The sequence below is a fragment of the Rhinopithecus roxellana genome, chromosome 10, assembly GCF_007565055.1.
Source record: "Rhinopithecus roxellana isolate Shanxi Qingling chromosome 10, ASM756505v1, whole genome shotgun sequence".
NCBI classification, from domain to species: domain Eukaryota; kingdom Metazoa; phylum Chordata; class Mammalia; order Primates; family Cercopithecidae; genus Rhinopithecus; species Rhinopithecus roxellana.
Genome location: NC_044558.1, coordinates 39,108,467 through 39,133,235, shown reverse-complemented (window position 1 = coordinate 39,133,235; position 24,769 = coordinate 39,108,467). Strand labels below are relative to the sequence as shown.

Sequence of the window (24,769 nt, the reverse complement as noted above, 5' to 3'; positions counted from 1 at the left end):
CACTGTTTCTCCTATTCCCATTGCGTATAGGATTCCTCGCCACCTGTGACTTGTCCCCCTGCCCATTTCACAAGAACAAGATCTTCTATCTTTGGGCCCACTTCACTCTGATGCACTTTGCACATTCCCTACTATAGAACTTAATACTTAGCACTGTCATCAGGTAGACTATGCCATACCTGAAAACAATAAGAATTTTTTTATGTTCCCATAAATTCAAATTTCAGTAAAACTTCTAGCCCAGGGTCTAGTGCAGTGGTTTTTTCATTATTAAGCATTTAAACATGTTCTGAGCACAAGATCAGGGACTGTGAAGTCAGTGTGCCTGGGTTTGAATCGCAGCTCCTGAGATTACGCTGTAATTTATTACTCAAGTGACTTATCACACAGTGTCTCTGTTTCCTCATGAGTATAATGAAGGTAAATGATAATACCTACCTCTTAGGGTTGTGGTGAGGGTTATGAGATTAAAACCTGTTAAAAAAAAAAAAAAAAGAAACCTCATAACTGTACCTGGCACATTGTAACTATGCAACATTATTATTATGAAAATAAGTATATAACCTTTGAGGGTTCTAGCAAGAAACAGAAATCATTTAAGATGGTTGAAATGCAGAAATACCATTTGACCCAGCAATCCCATTACTGGGTATATACCCCCAAAAATATAAATCATAATGCTGGGTACAATGGTTCACACCTGTAATCCCAGCACTTTGGGAGGCTGAAGTGGGCAGGACACTTGAGGTCAGGAGTTCGAGATCAGTGTGGCCAATGTGGTGAAACCCTGTCTCTACTAAAAATACAAAAAAATTAGCTGGGCATAGTGATGGGTGCCTGTAATCCCAGCTATGCAGGAGGCTGAGGCAGGAGAAACGCTTGAACCGGGGAGGCAGGGGTTGCAGTGAGCTGAAATCACACCACTGCCCTGCAACCTGGGTGACAGAGTGAGACTCCATCTCAGAAAATATGTGTGTGTGTGTGTGTGTGTGTCATTCTGTTATAAAGATACATGCACACATATGTTCATTGCAGCACTATTCACAATAGCAAAAACATAGAATCAACCCAAATGCCCACCAATGATAGACTGGATAAAGAAAATGTTGTACATATACACCATGGAATACTATGCAGCAATAAGAAGGGATAAGATCATGTCCTTTACAGGGACATGGGTGGAGCTAGAAGCCGTTATTCTCAGCAAACTAACACGGGAACAGAAAACCAGACACTGCATGTTCTCACTTATAAGTGAGAGCTGAACAATAAGAACACATGGGCACAGGGAGTGGGATACCATACACCAGGGCCTATCAGGGTGGCAGAGGGAGGGAAAGCATCCGGATAAATAGCTAATGCATGCAGGGCTTAATACCTAGGTGATGGGTTAATAGGTGCAGCAGACCTAGCATGGCATATGTTTACCTATGTAACAAACCTGCATGTCCTGCATGTGTATCCTGGAACTTAAAATTAAGTTAAATTTTTAAAAAAGACAGTTCAAATGAAAAGACACTTACATAGGTGCTGGCAGGGAACAAGCAAAGGATAGGTGTGCAGCAACCAGTAACATCTGGGGCTAGAGTCACAGGGAGGAAATGATGTTTCCAGGACACAGAAAGAGCTTAAACATGGAGAAGTGTTGCAGCCCTTGAGAAGTCTGTAGCTGCCATGGGAGATATGGTTCCAAAACAGGGAAGAGAAGACCATGAGGGCCCTGACCTCCCTTTCCTCCTGGGTCTTCTCCTGAGAATACAACTGAGGCCATTAGGGAGCTCTGGGGATGCAGCCTGCAGAATCAGCCCCAGGCACAGAGCAGGGCAGGAAAGCAGAAAATGACTCCTCTGGGGCTGCTGGGAGGATTCCAGCACACAGGCTCATGAATTGAAAAGGAATTACAGGCCTTTGAACATATAAATTCTCACATATTTACTTAAACCCCAGTCAAATCACTCTAAGCACCATGGCAGGACTTGGCCTACATTCCAGATATTCTGCTCTGTGAAGCTCTCCCAGGGCACCGTGATCTACTTAAAGCTGCCAAAAAGACTCTGACAGATGGTATTACTTGCTCACCTCAGTGACACGTATTTCTTGAGCAGCTCAACAGAAGACAGTCTTCTCACTCAATTACCCAAAGCCCAGCCGCCATTTGTAGCTTTTCTACCTTCCATACATTTCCTCCCCTTGTTAGCTGCAATTTTCTTCTGTTCTGGGATCTAGGAAAAAGACTTCCGGTTTCCTCCAGGAAAGGAGGACAGGTCCGTAAGGAACCTTTCAAATGAGAATGTAAATATTTTGTGCATACCATTTATTAAGGTAACCCTGGAGCCCAATATCATAAACTTTTCTACACTTGAGAAAAGTTGACTTTGTTTACTTTCAGTTCTCTCAAATGCCTACATCTTAGTTACCATTGTTAGTCATTTACAAAAATTAAAAATCTTAAATTCATCCTTCCTTTTTAAAAATGTAGTTCTTATTCCTGATAAATTATCTACAGAAGTTTTGCAAAAGATTTTATTCCTACTTAATTATCTGCAGTTCATTATGTGTACATGGGAAGTGAATTTTATTTCCCCATAAACTGTACTTTTTCTTTACTATCAAAGAATTTTATTTCTAACATATGTTGGCCCCTATTTTATTCATATCCTGGCTAATAATTTACCTGTCAGTATCCTTCCTGGAAATTTTCTTGAAAGCATCTTTGTGTTTCTCTCAAGGCCTAACATATATGAGTGATGTGCCCAAATTTTTTTGAGTTTCATTACACATCCAAGGACATTTTGTAATTTAAAACTTACTTGTCAGAAGAAGAGACTCAGAAGTTTCTGTCCCTTCCCACACTGCTACAACCACTCATTTTAGAAAGGCCCTAATAAAATTTTACAACCATATTAAAGTTAACCTTTTAGCAAGAGTAAAAACCAAAATATCCACCTGAATGATGTTTCCTTAATTGGTTTTAACAAGCTTGATTTAAAGTTCTCTCATTAGTCATTTTACACCACTAACATCTTAATCTGAAGGGCAGTTTGATAAGTTAATTGTTTCTGATCTGAATGGAAATTAAATTATTTTTGGTAGAAGACTGAATGCCTATGATAAAACTTCACATGTTCTTGATTCTATTTAATTCTCTCATTTGCCTTTTTTCAAAATAGGAATTTGGCTTGGAACAAAATTGCTATTATTCACCCCAATGCATTTTCCACTTTGCCATCCCTAATAAAGCTGTGAGTATTCCATAACTTGTTTATGCTATGTCTCTTAATAACTGGGGACCATCTAGTTAATTTTAAAAGTTGGTTTTGTTGAAGAGGCTGGAAATGCGCAGATTACCTGCCCTCTGTGTTCTCCGTGCCTAGAGCTTGTCAGAGCCAAGGAGGAGTTCTGCTCCTCCAGGGCCACATGGGCCCTTAAGTGGATAATTGATCTGGGTGACACCTGGTTCTCATTATTCAGCCAAAGTTTTTTATTCTTGCTGAGTAATCAGGTGGAATGGAATAAGATGTCAATTCAGGTCTGAAGGGCTTCCATTTTATTTTATGCCATTTTGACTGATACAGAATCTTCCCGTCCCTTCCCCCAGCCCCAACTTCCCATCTCTTGCTCCTTCCTTTCCCCATCTCTTATCTAATAAAGAAAGAAGAAATTGGTTAGACAGAAGTTATAAGAGGAACGGGAGTAAATACACCCCCTACACTTTTTACTTCTCACTCCTAATCTAGTCAGCATCACTTTTCAGATTAAATATAGCACCTTCCCCTTGATTTTAGATGTCCCCACCTGACAAAATGAAGCTGAATATAGAACAATTTGAATACAATTAAAACCTTTTCTCCCCTGCCATCCTGACTGTGAATAGAAAAGTTATCCCTAGCTAAACCAAAATGGTTACTTTTACCATTAGGAGTAAGGACCCTGCTTAGAAGTTTTTATTGAGTAGTTTGACGATCTTCAGGTTGTTGTTTTTTTTAACATAAATGTTTTATGCTAACATAGACTAAAAGCCAATTGTTGTTTGATGTTTTGCAGGGACCTATCGTCCAACCTCCTGTCGTCTTTTCCTGTAACTGGGTTACATGGTTTAACTCACTTAAAATTAACAGGAAATCATGCCTTACAGAGCTTGATATCATCTGAAAACTTTCCAGAACTCAAGTGAGTTTGTCATTAAAACTAATAAGATGCATTTGTGGTCATGTGAAATAATAGATGTATTATAGTGGTGTTCTAAATTTATGAGGTCGTGAAACCCTTTTGAATTGCATTTCATGCCCTCAAGTCTCCCAACCCTGGAGCATTGTTAGGACAAGCCCTGCAGTGGGAAAATGTGTCCTCCTGACCATATTTCCTTTCCTTCTCAAAGATGCCTCCCAGAATCAGAGTTCATTGGAGGAGTTTGAACACCATTGATCCGTGGGATATATATAAACTAGGGCATGTCATTAAATAACGTTATAACATTATTCTACTCTTGTTTACAATTTTTAATTTAGCTTGTATGTATCTAATAAAATGTACTAAATTAATATTTGTTTGAGGACGTAATGCTGCTTAAAATTGGTTATGCTTATTATAGACAAAGAAGTATCTTGAAAGATTATGCTTTTTTTTTTTTTTTTTTTTTTTTTTGAGACGGAGTCTCACTCTGTCGCCGGGGCTGGAGTGCAGTGGCCGGATCTCAGCTCACTGCAAGCTCCGCCTCCCGGGTTCACGCCATTCTCCTGCCTCAGCCTCCCGAGTACCTGGGACTACAGGCGCCCGCCACCTCGCCCGGCTAGTTTTTTTGTATTTTTTAGTAGAGACGGGGTTTCACAGTGTTAGCCAGGATGGTCTCAATCTCCTGACCTCGTGATCCGCCCGTCTCGGCCTCCCAAAGTGCTGGGATTACAGGCTTGAGCCACAGCGCCCGGCCAAGATTATGTATTTTTTAACCCACGGTAGTTTTTACATACTTTTAAAATTATGAAAATAATAAAACCCCAAAAGAGAGTTGGGAAAGTATAAGAGGGAACAAAAATCTTTTTTTAATTTTTAATGTTTTTATTTTTTATGGTTACATAGTTGGTGTACATATTTATGGGGTACATGAAATGTTTTGATACAGGCATGCAATATGTAATAAGCACACCATGGAAAATGGGGTATCCATCCCCTCAAGCATTTATCCTTTGAGGTACAAACAATCCGATTACACTATTTATTTTAAAATTCCCAATTATTATTGACTACAGTCACCCTATTGTGCTATTGAATAGTCGGTGTTATTTATTCTTCCTATTTTTGTACTCATTAACCAGCCCCACCTCCCCAAAAGTCTACCCTTCCCAGTCTCTGTTAAGCATCCAAGAACAAAAATCTTGAAAATGCCCCCCTAAACAACATTTTTAAGTTACTTCCTTCCAAGCTTTATTTCCAGTGCATTTTTAATTGTTAGACTCAAAAGGTGCATAGAAATATATGTCATATTTTAGTCACTTATTCTGCCATAAGCAGTTTTTCATGTTGCTACAATTTTTCCTAGCAGTCATTTTTTTAACCTTTTTATTTTGGAAATTTTCCATCATTTGAGTAATGGAAGTTGCATCTCTCAGTTTCAGCAATTAAGATTTCATAGTGATCATTTTTAATAACTTCATTGTTTTTATAAATAGCACTGTAATGAACACCTTTATGCCCATAACTTATATTTTGGATTATTTATTTAGGCTAAAATCCAAGGCAGAATAATTGGGTGAAAGAAGATGAATACTATATTTAATTATCCGTTTCTTTAAGTGTTTTTTGTTTGGGTTTTGTTCATTTAAAGGGTTATAGAAATGCCTTATGCTTACCAGTGCTGTGCATTTGGAGTGTGTGAGAATGCCTATAAGATTTCTAATCAATGGAATAAAGGTGACAACAGCAGTATGGACAACCTTCATAAGAAAGACGCTGGAATGTTTCAGGTTCAAGGTAGGACTTGCTATGCCATGGTAATGAAATTGTGTTGTGTTCGACGGAACACATGAAAATGAATTACATTCGATGAAAAGTCATCAAACAGGCCGGGCGTGGTGGCTCACACCTGTAATCCCCAACACTTTGGGAGGCCAAGGCAGATGGATCACTTGAGGTCAGGAGCTTGAGACCAGCCTGGCCAACATGGCGAAACCCTATCTCTACCAAAAATACAAAAAAATTAGCCAGGCATGGTGGCACATGCCAGTAATCCCAGGTACTTGGGAGGCTGAGGCATGAGAATTGCTTCAACCCGGGAGGCAGGTTGATTCCAAAGCAGCTGAGCTGAGATTGCGCCACTGCACTCCAGCCTGGACAACAGAACAAGACTATCTCAAAAAAAAAAAAGAAAAAAATAATTATCAAACAAATTATCTGAACTTCAGACAAGTCCTTATACCTCAGCAAATTGTGAATAAATCCCACTTTTTAAAGACTACCTGAGAAAGAGAAAACTCGCTCAGGATTCATTCTAAAATTTCATCTGTTCTGTAGGTGAATTCTTTTATTTGTATTTATAATTAGATTCCCCCTTAGCATATACTGTCCTCAGGGGTGATTACTGACATGGTGTTCCATCAGCTTTTTACAGGGTGCTTTTTCGGAGGATGACTTTTTCATACATACTTCAGAAACTTTTTCTCCAGAAGGCAAAATCCATTTTCATTCTTATGGCCTGGAAGGAGTGAAAGATATAAACATTTTAGATTCCTTCGTATTTCAGCAGAAGGGCTTAAGAATCCTACTTTTTGTTCAACTGATTCTAAATCATTCTCCTCACCTACCCCACCCCAAGGTATCTGTCCGGAAGGTGAAATGAGATAATGTCTGTAAAGCTTGGCTTTCCTTGAATTAAGACGTTACCTAAACAGACAACAATGCCTCTCAAACCACACCTGTGGTAATGAGGAGGTGCTTTGGGCACCACCCCCTGCCTTCCCTGCCAACCCTGCGAGTTTGCACAAGGTCTAAACAGACTAAACAGAAGGATGGCTTCTCACCCTTTGGGCCTTAATGGTTTGTTGATTCCAAAGCAAGTATGATCAGTCTGTCGGCAGATAACCTTACCAGGTTTTCCTGTCTGCGTATCTGTTTAAGGAACTGATATCTTGGTCCTTGCCTTTTTTGTTTTAGGCCACAGCATGTGTCTTGTTCCTGTTCTTGCTTCAGTTTTTGCTCTTCCTGCCTCACCCACTCTAATGTCTCTCAAAAATGTTCACTCAAAAAATAAAAACACAAGCAAAAAGTTATTAGAGAGCCAACTTTGTGCCAGGCACTGTTCTAGGCCTTGAAAGCACACAATGAACAACAGAGAGAGACGGTCATTCATGGAGTTTATTTTCAAAAGCAGTGATTCTCAACCCTGGACCACATATTAGAATCACATAGCAACTTTTAAAAAATATTGGTCCCCAATTCCCACATGAGACCAATTAAATCTGTGTCTTTGGGGAAATATGTTAGATCACAAAACTCCTATTTCGTGGATAGCTAAACCAAGCACCAAGTAGTTACTTGATTTGTCCTCTGTTATGCAGAATTCCCAGGGAAGATTGAAACGTACTGTATCTGATTCTTCCTCTGGTGTTCAGAGAACACAGCCTAGAACATTTGCACTATAGCTATTGTAGTGTTAGAAATTTGGATAAAGTGGTTTCTGCTCTGAATGAAGAGGCCCATAGCCTCCTCTAATTTAGCTCTTCAATGTGGGAACATCATGAGCTGCAGGAAACAAGAGCAGAATGGGAGAGTTTATATGTTATACCCAGAGTCTTGGGTCACTCTCCCTCATCCCCAGTTGTACTAGAATAGTATGTCACAGCAGCTTCAGTTGAACATCCAAAGGCAACGTTATAATAGACTTGCAAGAAAGCTAGAGCACAAGGAATTTGTGACAGTTCATGTCTCCAGAATAACCCAGGACTCTCCACTCTGGGATTTGGTCCCTTGAAAAGAGAGGCAGAACTAATCATTCCAGGATTTCTTGTGCCTGCAGATGAACGTGACCTTGAAGATTTCCTGCTTGATTTTGAGGAAGACCTGAAAGCTCTTCATTCAGTGCAATGTTCACCTTCCCCAGGTGAGAAAGGCATCAAAACTTCCTCAACAGCAGTATGCACCACTGATTCTGAGTCCATGAAAAACAATGCAGCTATACTTTAAAAGCCAAATCTGTGCCAACTATGCAGCTCATCAGTAACCCTCATAGTGGCCTGTCAAATACAAATGTTCATTCCCTGGAGTTTTCACTTGCCAATAGGATTGAGGTGGGAGGACTTTTGATTTAACTTAATGTAAACTAAAGAATCAAGTGTGTTGTTAGAGGTATATGTAATTTTTAAAATGATATTAGCAATTTACCCTGAAATAGTATGCTATAATCTTGTTTTGTGTAATCACCGACTTTTGAAAGTGACTTAGGTTTTTCTTATAAATAACTATTTGGTAAAAGTAAATAATAGTTTGTACAGATAGGAAGGAAGGAAGGAAGGAAGGAAGGAAGGAAGGAAGGAAGGAAGGAAGGAAGGAAGGAAGGAAGGAGGGAGGAGGAGGGAAGGGAAGAATGGAAAGGAAAGAGGAAGGGGAGGGGAAGAGATGGGAAGGGAGGGGAGGAAAGTGAAGTTGAATTCACTTAATAGTTTGTCCCATTCCAAAAAACAGGATGAGCCAGTTGAAAAAAGACAGCTAGGAGGAGTTGATATTTTATTCTTAATGAATAGATTGTTCTTTGCTCCCTAACCTCAAATTTTAATCTAAAACTAAGATGAGATTTTCATGAAATGCACGTTCATAATATTATGGAATATTTCCCTAGGATTCTCCTTGTCTGCCTATGGAAACTTGTGGAAATATTCTGAAAAATTATGTAATGAAAAGTCCAGGAGATCTGGCTTTTTACCTGGCGCCAACACAGCTGTATCTTAGGGACTTCAATCAAGTGATCAAAATACTCCATTCTCATTTCTCCATCAATACCCTGGAACAGGAGCACCTTGGTGTACTTACCCAACTAGTGCTGCAGAAGATCCAGGGTGACAGTGGCTTGAGATAGTGGAGCATGCACATGGGCACTGTGTGTTATCAGGCTGTTTTTGACCACTATCTTTTGGCATCCTAAATAAAGAGACAAAAGGGTAATTCAGCAAAAGTTGTAAACCCTAATTTGATACTCAATCTTTTCCTTCCTTGGACTTCTAGGCCCCTTCAAACCCTGTGAACACCTGCTTGATGGCTGGCTGATCAGAATTGGAGTGTGGACCATAGCAGTTCTGGCACTTACTTGTAATGCTTTGGTGACTTCAACAGTTTTCAGATCTCCTCTGTACATTTCCCCCATTAAACTGTTAATTGGGGCCATCGCAGTGGTGAACATGCTCACGGGAGTCTCCAGTGCTGTGCTGGCTGGTGTGGATGCATTCACTTTTGGCAGCTTTGCACGACATGGTGCCTGGTGGGAGAATGGGGTCGGTTGCCAAGTCATTGGTTTTTTGTCCATTTTTGCTTCAGAATCATCTGTTTTCCTGCTTACTCTGGCAGCCCTGGAGCGTGGGTTCTCTGTGAAATGTTCTGCAAAATTTGAAACGAAAGCTCCCTTTTCTAGCCTGAAAGTAATCATTTTTCTCTGCGCCCTGCTGGCCTTGACCATGGCCACAGTTCCCCTGCTGGGTGGCAGCGAGTATGGCGCCTCCCCTCTCTGTCTGCCTTTGCCCTTTGGGGAGCCCAGCACCACGGGCTACATGGTCGCTCTCATCTTGCTCAATTCCCTTTGCTTCCTCATGATGACCATTGCCTACACCAAGCTCTACTGCAATTTGGACAAGGGAGACCTGGAGAATATTTGGGACTGCTCTATGGTGAAGCACATTGCCCTGTTGCTCTTCACCAACTGCATCCTATATTGCCCCGTGGCTTTCTTGTCCTTCTCCTCTTTACTAAACCTCACATTTATCAGTCCTGAAGTAATTAAGTTTATCCTTCTGGTGATAGTCCCACTTCCTGCATGTCTCAATCCCCTTCTCTACATCCTCTTCAATCCTCACTTTAAGGAGGATCTGGTGAGCCTGGGAAAGCAAACCTACTTCTGGACGAGATCAAAACACCCAAGCCTGGTGTCAATTAACTCTGATGATGTCGAAAAACAGTCCTGTGACTCGACCCAAGCCTTGGTAACCTTTACCAGCTCCAGCATTGCTTATGACCTGCCTCCCAGTTCCGTGCCATCACCAGCTTATCCAGTGACTGAGAACTGCCATCTTTCCTCTGTGGCATTTGTCCCATGTCTCTAATTAATATGTGAAAGAAAATGTTTTCAAAGGTTGAGAACCTGGAAATGTGAGATTGAGTATATCAGAGTAGTAACTAATAAGAGCTGAGGTGAAACTCGGTTTAAAAACCAAAAGAGAATCTCTCAGTTAGTGAGAAAAGGCTGAAAACCTATTGATACTTGAGAGTGAATATAAGTCTAAATGCTGCTTCTATAATTTGTTCAGCTAAGGGATAGACTGGTCACACTATTTAAGTGAGCCCAGATCAAAAAAGCAGATTGAAATTTCCTTTAGAAAAGATTCTCTATGATTTGAATTGCATTCTCTTTAAACTCACCAATGTAATCATTTTGGGAGGAGGGAGAACCCACTTACTTTCCAAAAATGGGTTTATTCAAACCCACAAACTCAAGAGGTTGTTGGGGGAATTAGGAAAATAAGGGTTTTCAAGGAACTGCATTACTAGGTAGAGGCTGTGATCCATAGGATTTCATTCTAATGACCATGTGAAGATGTTTGAGCCCTCCTTTGCCTTTCCTCAGAAAGGATCCTTCCAAGGCACCAATCCCTTGGATGGATAATGTAAGGTATTGTTAACTCACTCATATTGAGATCATTTTTAGAGATACCAGGTTTTATATATTAGCGCTAGATGGTTCCACCCTCATGGTGGAATAAAACTGCTTACAAATATTTTGAAAGGAAAATTGACCGAAATTCTTAAATTGTTACAAAGGCAATCATGCACAGGTGATGTATGTCTTATCTGATTTGCTTTTAACTCCTTGGTGCCCAAAGCTCAGAAGGGAATTCCACTGCCAGCAATGAACATACCTGGAAAAGACAATAAGCAATTTGGGTTTTTTTTTTTTTTCCTGGGTTAGTAAATAATTTTTGCAAGAGGTTTTATCAGTTGATTCAAACTGATGTGTATCTTAATGATCAAATGTGCACATGACATAAATTAAGTCCACTGATACAACTTCTCACACATGCATCTCTAGCAGCTCTGGCAAACCCAATATCTGACACCACTTTGGACTCAAGAGACTCAGTAACATATTATCCTGTTTATTTAGCTTGGGTTTAGCTGTGTTCTCTCTGGATAACCCACTTGTGTCAGGAACATTACTTCTCTGCTTATTCGATATTAATACTGTGTTAGGTATTTTAAGAAGCAAGTTATTAAATAAGAAAAGTCAAAGTATTAATTCTTACCTTCTATTATCCTATATTAGCTTCAACACATCCAAACCAAATTGTTGTTAGGTAGATTTATTTTTATATAAGCATGTTTATTTTGATCAGATGTTTTAACTTGGATTTGAAAAAATACATTTATGAGATGTTTTATAAGATGTGTAAATATAGAACTGTATTTATTACTATAGTAAAGGTTCAGTAACATTAAGGACCATGATAATGATAATAAACCTTGTACAGTGGCATATTCTTCCATATATATTGCGTTTCTCTGTCCATTTTCTTTAGATTCATGAACTGTATATATGTAAATATATAGTACTTGTAAATAGATTCTAAATTTGCTTTTCTATTGGGTAAAAAATAAATTTGTAATAAAATGTGACTATAAAACAAAATATTTTCAAGTCTATTTATTGAGCCCACAGGCAGATATATAGTCTCCTAAATGTTTTTAAGTTTTGGAGTATAAGTACCTTTGCTATTTAAGTATTAATATTTGTTCTTAATACTCTAAATATATTGGACTTATCTTAAAAAATCAATCTTTCACAAAACAAATCAAAATATCATTACCAACTCCTGAATTGTTTATGATTGATACGCCATTTTGTCCTGGCTGTTGTGAAGCTTATGATAGTTTGGATTTTATAAGCTAGAACTTTTTTTGGTCTCAAACCTCTTTTGCAATGTAAGGAAAAAACCTCACAATTAGAAAGAAATATATGAATAACAAATCAACCTTAAATAATTCATTTGATGATTATGTCAAGGCCAAAACATGAGGACATGCAATTCCCAGGGCACAAAGAAACACACTGTTCCCCTTCAGTCCCCATCCCCAAAAACATGAGAAATGAAATTATTTTTCTAGACATCTGTGCCAGACTTTACCAACTCCAGTGGTGATTCCTGCCCTCCTTGCATGGATTGCAAAATGAAATGATTCAAGTACTGATAGGCACAGTATTATTGCTAAAATTAACATGTTTACAGAGCACCCACAGGGCACCTGGCACTGAGTTTTCCACCTACCCATCAGACTTAACCACATGCCCAAACCTAGTTAACAGGTATCCAATGGGATCCTCTCTTGTGCAGTCCATGCTTGGCTTGGCTTATCTTCAGCTGAAACAAGAACTCACTCCTGCTACTCTCACACCTCTTAGCCCAGCCAGCAGATATAAAAGTTGCCTCTAGAGCAATGCATCTCATTCTTTCTTTTTAATATTTTTAATATACTTGCCCAAAGTCAGGAACAAGTCCTGGCAGCCCCTTTGTCTCCCACTCAAGAAAACACAAGACAGTAATATAATTAAAAAAAAAAAAAAACAGATACTTAAATTCACTGCAACTTATTTCTTTAGATAAATCCACAGGCTTTATTATTTTATTGACAAAACACTAGTTATAATACACCTTACACAAAACACTGACATCTGATAAATGTTCTTCACTCTAATACAGCATAATCAGAAAGAACTTGAATTATATCCACAAATAAATAAATCTACAGTGAGAAGGGGACAGATTGAACAACAGTAAAGAACAAACCATGGAGCAAATTTGTAAAAACCATAAACTGTGAACTAGCTTTAAGTAAGGGAGTAACAATTTTGTTTCCAAAAGCAGGTTCATTTATTCAACAAATACTGTGCACCATTATGTGCAGTATTCTATGCATTGGGGATAACAAAAAACAAGGTCTGGAATTCGCATTACAGTGGAGGGGAGATAGACAATAAACATATAAACATGTAAATATCCGACAGGAACATAAATGAAGGAAATGAAGCTATTTTAAATAGCCTGTTGGGAATGCTTAGTGTGCTGCTTTAGATGTGGAGCTCAGGAAAGGCCTCTCTGGAAAACCACCTTTTAAGCTAAGACCTTATGCTCACAATGGAGCTACCTATGCTTTTGAATTTAACCAGTTACATCAAAAAACTCATCATCTCTAGTCCCTCTCTTCATATGTCACCCATAACAAACTATTTTGAAGGACATTTTAATAGAAAAATATATTAGGTGGCTGTTACCACACATAATTTTTGTTCAACTCTTACTGAAGAGAAAATCATTCTTATATGAAATAAAAAACATCTACTCATTTAGTTTTGGCTAAAAATAGAAAAATGAAGTAGTAAAAGGAAATAAAAGTAGCCACACCCTGTTCATTTAGAACCAGAAAAATTCTAACATATGAAAAAATAACATTGTCCTGCTTCTTTGTTAATCTTACCACATTTAGTTGAGGGGCCCATCTGATGAGAAAGAAGTCCTAGATAAATAGACGGGATTGCTGTGACTCTACTAGTTCCATTCACGCTCTTCAGTACTGGAGATTTGATTTTACAGTTCCACTATGCAGATAAAAGAGACTGTCTTCCTACGGGCCACTAAACACTAACCATTTTCTCTCTCAGGCCACAAAGACCCTTAACTACGATTAGGTTATGGTCGCTTTTCCTTGCAAGTGAAGTGGGGAGGGGCTGTGTAGCCATATCCCCATTTCAATGTCCTTATGAACATCTCCAAAGACGTTCAACTCAGATTCTACACTGACTCATTCATCTCACACAAGTTCCTGAAGCCTATCGGGTAGGATGATAAAACTTCAGAAACAGGCAGAAAATGCATGTGATAGGCTGGAGAAGCATTATGGAATACAGGTTCATACTCATTGTGGACATGACTTTCCACTCTAGAGACTGTACTTTATGGGAATGTTGAAAACATGCTACTCCATGAGAACAGTGAATGAAACAGTGAGTGGAATAGGGAAATGATATCCTATCAAATAATAGCCTAAAAAATGGAGAATGTATCACCTGGAGAAAAGCAGGCTAAAGGAAAATATTTAAAATCTTTGAATAATTGAAATTTACTAAGTGCTTTCCTAAGTACCAGCCTATAGTAGGCCAAATAGTAAAATGATTAAACTCAACTGCCAGACAGGCCTGGGTTCAAATCCTACTTCTGTTACCATCTGTGTAATCCTTGGACAAGGTATTTAATTTTTTCTTCAGCCTCAAATTTCTCCTCAAAAATATGGGCATCATACCACCAGTCTCATAGGATTGGAAATACTAATAACTCAGTGTATATAAAGTTATCATCACACTACCTGAAAAGTATTGAATAGTACGTATTTAATAAATGGATCCTGTCTTTTCCCCCTTTTTTGACAGCCTTATGGAATGAGCAAAGCAGGACTTGTCATTTTGCCAATGAAAATATAGAGTCAGAAGAATAAGTGACTTTCGAAGGTCACAGATGAGGAACTAGGATTAAAACCCAAGTTTCACTTAATAGCACTGAAAAACAGTCATAGAGTAAGCTGACTTACTCTTTAAGAGAACAAGAACCAACTGGTGAACAATTCAGAGAGACAGATTTGGCTTACCTAAGAAAGATTCCATCAGGTCTATACCAAAAAGAACTATCATACTGAGTGAGAAGTTAGATCAAATTACAACTCACTTTCCGATGACCAGCGTTTTGGATGAATGCTTGTTAGTCTTCTCAGAAGGAATGCCAGATTCAGAAGATTGCTGAGGAAGGCAGTGAGACCTTATATCAACATCCTGAAACCAGAGGGTATAGTTGTCACAAGTGGGTAGGTGTTCGCCAGTCCACTCAGCATGGTGAAGGATAAAGACGTGAGATTTAAGCCCACTTGTTACAGACCTGCTGTGGAACACTAGAAAAGTCCCTTCATTTTTTTGGCTCCTGACTGAATCTAATCTTTGCCCTCAAACTACTGATGAAACAATATCAACTCTTTAAGGTTCTAGCAGGTTTGATGTCTGTTCTTTCTACTCCTCTCTCTCCCCAGGTAGTAAGAAGTACAGATAAAAGTCTAGTAAGCCAGAGCCACAGCCCCAAATCATAGAAATACCATCACCAAACAGCAATAGATGGCAAAGTTAAGACATCACACATCAGATTGTCTCTTTAGCTGCTGACAGTCCTCAGATGTCTACCCGTCACTCTATTTGCTGCCTGCCTTCCTTCTTTCTTCATATCATTTTTGATCCAAGGCTGTAAATATTAGATTACTGAGGTGAAATATTCAATGACTGTGGTTAGTCAGCCTCTTTTGATCATAACTCAGATGGAGAGTAGAGAGTTACTGGGAGAACACATGTGGAAATAAGTAAAACAGGAATCTGGCCGGGCGCGGTGGCTCACGCCTGTAATTCCAGCACTTTGGGAGGCCAAGGCAGAGGATCACCTGACGTCAGGAGTTCGAGACCAGCCTGGTCAACATGGTGAAACCTCGTCTCTACTAAAAATACAAAAAACTAGCTGGGTGTTGTGGCATGTGCCTGTAATTCCAGCTCCTCAGGAGGCTGAGGCAGGAATAGCTTGAACACGGGAGGTGGAGTTGCAGTGAGCTGAGATGGGGCCACTGCACTCCAGGTTGGGCGACAGAGTGAGACTCCATCTCAAAAAAAAAAAAAATTAAAATTAAAGAAATAAAAGAATGGCTACTCCATGGACAGAGCAGCACTAATGGCTGCTAGTTGCCCATTTTTATGGTTATTGCTTGATGATATGCTAAACAAGGGGTGTATTATTAATGCCTCCCCTTTTTAGACCATATAGGGTAACCCTGGCGTTGCCATGGTATTTGTAAACTGTCATGATGCTGCATCCACAGAGGATGTGTTAGGGGTTGTGGCTGGAAAACAACTGCAAATATGGGAGCATGCGCTGGATTAGTACCCCCAATCTGCCTCCCTTAGTAAGGAAAATCTGTCTTGGTCCTTGAACCTCTGGATGGCCCAGCCCCCAGGGCTCTGTCCCACAAGGACAATGAACAACCAGATTCTTTCCCTTTTAGAGAAGCAGAAGATTCAAATTGAGGCAAGACAATTTAGTAGTTAAGTGCATGCCCTCAGGGAAAACCTTGTAGGGGAAGTGTTGGGGAAATTGGCTGAAGTAACAAGCACCAGCAAATACAGTTATGCCATAGAGAAAAGTTACAGAATTTTGATGATTGGGCTGGGTGGGGTGGCTCACACCTGTAATCTCAGCAGTTTGGGAGGCCAAGGCTGGAGGAGCGCTTGAGCCCAGGAGTTTGAGCCCAGGATTTCGAGACCAGCGTGGGCACTGGGCAACATGGCAAAACTCTATCTCTACAAAAGAAAAGAAGAAAAGAAAAGAAAAGAAAAAAATACAGAATAGAGATGATCAACTGGAAGCAAGAGAAGTGTTTGAAGCAAAGACAAAGAAAAACTGGGTCACCACACTGGTGAGAAATCCATAGGGTGAAGGGGACAATATGAACACTCTATCCCAGGGCTGGGTTATAAGCCTTCCACTTTTATTTATTTATTATTTATTTATTTATTTATTTATTTTGAGACAAGGTCTTACTCCCTCACCCAGAATGGAGTGCAGTGGTGTGATCTCGACTCACTGCAACTGTCAAAGGTGTTTGAACCAGAGCAATTCCGTCTCGAATAAGGAGCTGGGTAAAATGAGGCTGAAATCTACTGGGTTGCATTCCCTGATGGTTAAGGCATTCTAAGTCACAGAGGAGATGGGAGGTTGGCACAAAATACAGGTTATAAAGACCTTGCTGATAAAAGAGCTTGCAGTAAAGAAGCCGGCTAAAACCCACCAAGACCAAGATGGCGACAAGAGTGACGTCTGGTCATCCTCACTGCTACACTCAGTCAGATCATGAAGGGAAGATGCTTGAACTGAAAGATCAAACAGAATTTTGGCTGGCAATGACACCATGAGAAGCCAAAATTATGTGTAAATTTAAGTTTTGAGAAGTAGAAATGGCCACTATGGTGAGAAAAACAAAAGACTGGGGTAGCAAGCAAAAAGGAGTAGAAGATGCCAAGCAGCTCTATGAATAAAGTTTCTAGACAGTTCCATTCCCTGGGTGGCTTGGTCATGGTTTTTGGTCCTATTTTTAGGTGTCTGGGAATTTGCCTGTTGTATTTTTTCAATGAACCCCTTTTATACTTGAACTAGTTTGAAGAACTTTTTGTAGTTGTTACTATCCCTCACAAAAAAACCACTCTCCAACTAAAATGCCCACCCCTAACTGTCCAAAACGTTTGTAAGTATAGCTGTATTGTCTTTCCTAAATGTCTGGACAAAATCTTTTAAGCCTTTCTTCCCCAGCTCAGGTACAGTTTCCATTGCCACAGGGGATATACAGCAGGAAACCACTGACCCATCCATGAATCATCATTCTATCCCTCATTTGCTATGGTCACTTGCTCTGTTCATTACATTAGATACATTTATACAACATCCAAAACAAAGTAGGCATTTATATATAATACATACAGTACATACAGATGGAATTTTTTTACCTTGTGAAAGGAAAATAAGTAAATAATAAATACATAAATAAATACATCTTGGAAATCTTGGTACCCCAAAATCACTAAGCTAAAGGGAAAAGTCAATTTGGGAACGGCTTAGGGCAAACCTGCATCCCATTCTACTCAAAGTCATCCCTCTGCTCACTGAGAGAAATGCATGTCTAATTGCCTCCTCTGGAAAGGATAATCAGAAACTTGAAATAATGCAACCATTTGTCTCTCACCTGTGACCTGGAAGCCCCCTCCCTGCTTGAGTTGTCCCACGTTTCTGGATGGAACCAATGTACATCTTACATATGTTGATTGAGATGTCTCATGTCTCCCTAAAATGCATAAAACCAAACTGTGCCCTGACCACCTTGGGCACATGTCATCAGGACCTCCTGAGGCTGTGCCATGGGCATATGTCCTCAACCTTGGCAAAATAAACTTTCTAAATTAACTGAGATCTGTCTCAGATTCTCGGAGTTTACAACCTAAAACTCTATCTTTAAAAACTTCCTTTCTGTTTTCAAGTAAGAAATTTGGACAAAGAGAGTGCTAGAAATAACTGCAACAGACACCCCTAGGCTTGAGTGCCAGCACCACCATTTACCACCTGGGTAACCTTAGGCATATTACTTAATTCCTCTAAGTGGTAATTTCTTTGTTTATAAAATGGGAATAATAATGGCTTATTTCCTCACAGCTTATTTACTCCCTACTGAGGAATTATTAATATCAAAGTGTTTAGTATATCATACATGCTCAATAAAGGTGTAGCCATTGTCTAGAGTTTGGAATGGCACAATAAACAGAACCACCTTTGCCCCAAACCTATTAAAAATGGGACAAACAGAAAAGCAACAGAGGTAAAACATCACCTTCATTACCGATAAAGCTGATCAAAGATAGCAGGGTTTTTATCCACCAGCAACTAGGCTTCCTAATGCTTAATGTGAGAATTCGGCGGATTTGTCCACTGAGACACAGAGAACATCAGACCACCACACACCTCCCCACACAAAAGTGTGCTTCTATAAAATAACATCATGGGAGAACAGAGCCAAATGTAACCTTGTTGGGGACAGTAACAGAAGGAAGAAAAAAATAGATATGTCACTTATCCTTCCTATGGAAAAACCAGTAAGAGGCTGGCATGCTGCCAGGGGTGTTACTCTAATAGTGCTCCCTCCTATGGAAGGAAACATCAGGGAGTGAGTGTGATTTCTCCCCTAGACTTCATTACGTTTTGTTCTTTCAGTGTAATCTAGAGGCTTACCCTGTGGGACTGTGATAAGCCAGAAATGTGGCTGTCCTCTCAGAGGAGGATCTCAACTGCAGACAGGGCAGTTTTATTCCACCTTCACAAAGCTGTTTCCCAGCTTCTGGAGATATCTTCCCGGGACCAGGAGGAGCAGGATATTTGGTCTCTAGAAGGCTCTGTAATGTCATGTTCCCCAAATACCCTGTTTTTTCTCAGCTTTCGAATATCTTAGACTTGCTAAAGACCAGGGTAGTCTATATGAAAACATACACTCATCTGTGGACACAGCCTCTATAAACCTCAATAATCTATCAAGACAAAAATACCACATAGCTGTAGATTCAAACCTCATACTGGATTTGAAAGGTTCTGACAAATAGCATCCTTTCCCTTGGCCTGAGCTCTAAACAGTGAGAAACAAGAAAAAATAATAAGGCAGATACGTATCAATCTGCCACATTTCTTAATCATAAACTTAATATTTAGAATGTGCCTTAAATATCTCAGCAATGAGCTCTCCAGAGCTAGTCATATTCTTTTCCCAGTCGCTGGCAGCATTGGATGGCCATACTCCCCACTGGGAGGCAAGACGCCCTATAATCGTGGAGCTGCAGAACTTAGATCCAAGTGGACAACCTCATTCCAAAATTTTAAAAAAAGAGGACGGGGCTTACCCAAGCAGGCCAGATTCCTTTCCCAAATGCTCCAATAAAATCTATTATTCCTGCTCCCCTTGGAGAAGACAGTGAATGAATATACCAAAAGGCAGGGATAGTGACATTAATGGAGCTCCCTCTACAGAGAAGGAAGTATCAAGAATGAGGCATATAAACTGGGCGTGGTGGCTCATGCTGTAATCCCAGCACTTTGAGAGGCTAAGGCAGGAGGACTGCTTGAGCCCAGGAGATCAAGACCAGCCTGGGCAACATGACACCCACATCTCTACCAAAAATTCGTAGAAATTAGCTGGGCGTGGTGGTACACACCTATAGTCCCAGCTACTCAGGAGGCTGAGGTAGGAGGATCTCTTGAGCCCAAGAAGTTGAGGGTGCAGTAAGCCATGATCATGCCACTGCATTTCAGCCTGGTGACAGAGCAAGACTGTCTCAAAAACAAGCAAACAAAAAGAATGAGGAATATCTTTTTACTGCTAATAACTATTATTTTATTATTAAATATATTTTAAGTGGATGCTTGTCTAGAAAAGCCAGCCTGTCATAATAGTTATTATAAGGACTTGATCCATGTCAGGTGGCATGTTGGGTGCTTTATGCACAATATGTCACTTAATTAGGATACAAGCCTATGAGATGTGTCTTGTTATCACTGCCATTTTGTAGATTAAGCAATAGCACAAAGATTTGTTAACTTGCCTAAGATCATTTACGTAGTAAATAGGGGAGACAGGTCTCAGAGACATTTCTTTTAACAGCTACACTAGTGATTTTCAAATTATGGTCCCTGGGAACTTGTTAGAAATGCACATTTGTTAGAAATGACAGGCATCACTCCAGTCTTACTGCATCAGAAATTCTGGAAGTGGAGTCCAGCAATCTGTGTTTTCATATGGCCTCCAGGTGATTCTGATGCAGGTTAAAGTTGAAGAACCGCTTTACTGACTACAGGAGTAGACCTTAAGAGAGAATTGAGCTATCATTCCTAGGACAAGGGAGAATAGGAAATGAAAAGAAAAAGTGGTTATCCTGAGTCCAGGGTAAAGGGGAGTAGTGGAGGCATGACATTTTATTTCATATTTTTAAAAAATGAGTAAAAATGTTGGCTAAAGCATTGACTAGGAGAAATATTTATAGAATTGGATAAATATCCTTTTGTATTTTTAAAAAATTTGTCTATAAAAAATTTATGTAGCACACATTTAGAAAAATGTAACTATTCTGTAAACATTCATTGAGTGTGTACCTTCAGGGGTAATATAATACAGTGACTGAGCATTCAGACTTTGAATCCAAGTAGCCTGGTGCTATGGTTTGAATGTCCTCCAAGGTTTATGTTTTGGAAATTTAATCCCCAATGCAAATGTTAAGAGTCGAGATTTTTTTTTCTTTTATGAGATGATGGATTTGTTTATTATCTGGATTGCAGTGATGATAATGTCTACTAACTTGCCTAATTGTATATATTAATTATGTGCTGTTTTCTGTATACCAGTTATAACTCAATAAATCTGGCAAAGAGATAATTATTTAAAGCAAAAATATTAAGAATGTATTTTGAGGTTTAGAATAGATGTAAAAGTAAAATATTTGAGAATAATAGTGCAAATGATGACAAAGAAAAAATGCAAATATGCTGCTATGGGGTTCTTATAATATGGGTGTTGCAGTGTATTATTTAAAGATAGACTGTGGGCCGGGCGCGGTGGCTCACGCTTGTAATCCCAGCACTTTGGGAGGCCAAGGCCGGCGGATCACGAGGTCAGGAGATTGAGACCATCCTGGCTAACACAGTGAAACCCTGTCTCCACTAAAAATACAAAAAATTCTCTGGGCATGGTGGCGGACGCCTGTAGTCCCAGCTACTCAGGAGGCTGAGGCAGGAGAATGGTGTGAGCCCGGGAGGCTGAGCTTGCAGTGAGCCGAGACGGTGCCACTGCACTCCAGCCTGGGCAACAGAGCAAGACTCTGTCTCAAAAAAAAAAAAAAAAGATAGACTATGATAAGGCTATTTTGTTAATTAGCCTGATTTGGTCATTCTACATTGTAAACATGTAGCAAAACATTACATTGTGCCTCATAAATATATATATTTTAAAAAATAATGTCAACTTTCTTTTTGGATTTAGGGGGGACATGTGCAGGTTTGTTACCTGTGTTATATTGTGTGATGCTGAGGTTTGGGGGACAATTGATCCATCACCCAGGTACTGAGGAGAATACCCAATAGTTAGTTTTTTAACCCTTGTTCCCCTCCCAAGAGGTGGGATCTTTAAGTGGTGATTAAATCATGAGGGCTCTTCCCTCATGAAGAGATAAATGCTACCCATCAAGGGATGTGGCAGCAAGGGAGTGGATTCCTAATAAAAGGATGACTTTGGCCCCCTTCTGGGCTCTCTCTCACACTCTTGTACTTTCTTGCCCTTCTGCCTTCTGCCATGGGATGACACAGAAAGAAAGTCCTTACTAGATGTGGCCCCTCAGTCTTGAACTTCTCAGCCTCCAGAACCATAAGCCCAATAAACTTACATTGCTTATAAATTACCCAGCCTGTAGTGTTCTGTTATAGCAACATAAAATGAACCAGTACACCTGGATTCCAATCCCAACTCCAACTTTCAAGAGATCTTCAGTTCTCTTTCTTCAGAGTGCTCATCAGTAAAATGGAGTTGATACAATCATATTATACTGTGTCTGTCAGCAAAGTTCACTTTCCAATTGCTATTGTCTGCATGTTTGTGTCCCTCCAAAATTCAAGTATTATATCCTTATCCCTGAGGTCATGGAATTAGGAGGTAAGGCCTTTAGGGACGTGATTAGGTCATGACGGCAGAACCTTTGTCAATGGGATGAGTCCTCTTGTAAAAGAGACCCCAGATAGACAGCCCTTCCACCATATGAGAACACAGATAGAAGAAAAGAGGCCCCAAATAGCCTTTCCACCATTTGAGAACACAGATAGAAGGTACCATCTATGAAGAATGGGCCCTCAGCAGACACCAACTCTGCCAGCTCATAGATCTTGGAATTCCCAACCTCCAGAACTGTGAGAAATAAATGTTGTTTATAAGTCACCTAGTTTATGGTATTTTTGGTGTAGCATCTTGAATGAACTAAGACACCAATTAACTGTAAAAATAAAAAAACAGTAATATATGTCATGGAGATATATTAATTATGCGAAAGGTTGTATTTTCTTTTTTTTTTTTTTTTTTTTTTTTTTTTTTTTTTTTAGGAGACGGAGTCTCGCTCTGTCGCCCAAGCTGGAGTGCAGTGGCCGGATCTCAGCTCACTGCAAGCTCCGCCTCCCGGGTTCACGCCATTCTCCTGCCTCAGCCTCCCGAGTAGCTGGGACTACAGGCGCCCGCCACCTCGCCCGGCTAGTTTTTTGTATTTTTTTTTTAGTAGAGACGGGGTTTCACCGTGTTAGCCAGGATGGTCTCGATCTCCTGACCCCGTGATCTGCCCGTCTCGGCCTCCCAAAGTGCTGGGATTACAGGCTTGAGCCACCGCGCCCGGCACGAAAGGTTGTATTTTCATTGGAGGAATACGCTGTTCCTGTATACCTGATACTTATCTAACTTATCAAATTTTAAATCTCCATTTAATAGTAAGAAAATGATCTTGCTTGATATTCTGGTTAAAACTTGCTAACCACTGAGAGGTTTATTGGAAGCAACAACAAGAAGGTGACCCACAAAAAAGAAAAAGAAATACTTGTACTTTTTACCCAAGCCTTTTGTCCTAACAAGAGCAGAATTGGCCCTCTGGGGTACAGAGAGGCCTTTGATCTAAAGTGGACCAAATGTCATTGCTTCAGATTAGCATAATTTTATTTGCCATCATAACTTTATTTCCCAATGGCAAAATAAGAATTCCTGGTATGCTGTTTTGCTACAATAATTAGATAAATATTGTGTAGCTGATTTTACACTCTGCAATCTCTGGAATATTCAGAGATTTTTCTCTGAGTACCTTTGTAATAGAAGGAAATTTTAAATATTTTTAATGTATGACTGGAGCGATCTATCCCAGCCAAATTTCAGTGGAGACTGACAACTCTTCTATACAATTTATTTTTCTAATTTTAAGAGTTTATGGACCGTAGGATGTATAGTGTGTTGGGCTGGTTATGTGCATGGTTAAGTATGGAGAATTGCAGAGAGTAAAGGTGCACAGAGCTGATTAAGAAGCATCAGGATAAAGAGAAATGGATGCAAGCCTATTGATAAAAGGAGTTATCCCATCATTTGGTTATACACATCATTCATTGCTTCTTTGGCTCTAGATTAAAAAAAAAAAAAAAAGAAAGAAAAACAAAAAAAAACAAGTTTTGACATGGGAAAGTCAGTATGCCTAGTAGATACGACCTGTTTCAAAGAGTTAGTCTGACCACTCTCCAGCAAAACATCCTTCCCCAATGTTGATACAATTATGAATTAAAGAACTGATGAGACTACTCTGCATTAAACTTTTTTGAAATGTAAAGGCAGTCTCAACCAAATAGGTGTTCTTTGTTTTCATACTCCCCTATTTCCCCCATCCAAGCAAGATTAAAATTCATTTCTGATTGGATCAGCCGCCCTAGAAGTAATGTGAATATGGGTGTGAGATCTGCAAGTCACTCATTGTTTCACTCCCTCCTCTCCATAGAGACTAAAGAGGCTCCCAGCTGTGTAAGCTGCACCTGGAGCTATTGATGAGTCTGGTTGCACAAAGCAAAGTGTTTTTCCCATCACTGTAGTAGCCAGGCTCCAAGACAACCTCCCAGTGATCTTCACTCACTGGTGTTCACACCATTGTGTAATCCCCTCCCATATTGTATTAGGTAGGTTTGGTCTGTGTGACTAACAGCATATGGCAGAAGTGATAGTATGTTGATATGGTTAGGTTTTGTGTCCCCACCCAAATCTCATCTTGAATCGTAATTCCCATAATTCCATGTCAAGGAGGAGACCAGGTAGAGGTAATTGAATCATGGGGGCCATTTCCTCCATGCTGTTCTCGTGAGAG

The 24,769-nt window shown here is 39.7% G+C and overlaps 1 protein-coding gene across 1 annotated transcript in view; it reads left to right on the top strand.

Moving 5' to 3' along the window:
• The window catches only part of LGR5 (leucine rich repeat containing G protein-coupled receptor 5), a 148,311-nt gene extending 136,433 nt beyond the window's left edge, over positions 1-11,878 (top strand). The window contains exons 14-18 of the mRNA XM_010370727.2: positions 3,171-3,242; positions 4,045-4,170; positions 5,822-5,967; positions 8,009-8,092; positions 9,211-11,878. Coding sequence (XP_010369029.2) covers positions 3,171-3,242; positions 4,045-4,170; positions 5,822-5,967; positions 8,009-8,092; positions 9,211-10,298 — 1,516 coding nt within the window. The 3' untranslated portion in view covers positions 10,299-11,878. The remainder of the gene's footprint in view (positions 1-3,170; positions 3,243-4,044; positions 4,171-5,821; positions 5,968-8,008; positions 8,093-9,210) is intronic.
• Positions 11,879-24,769: the final 12,891 nt, after the last annotated feature.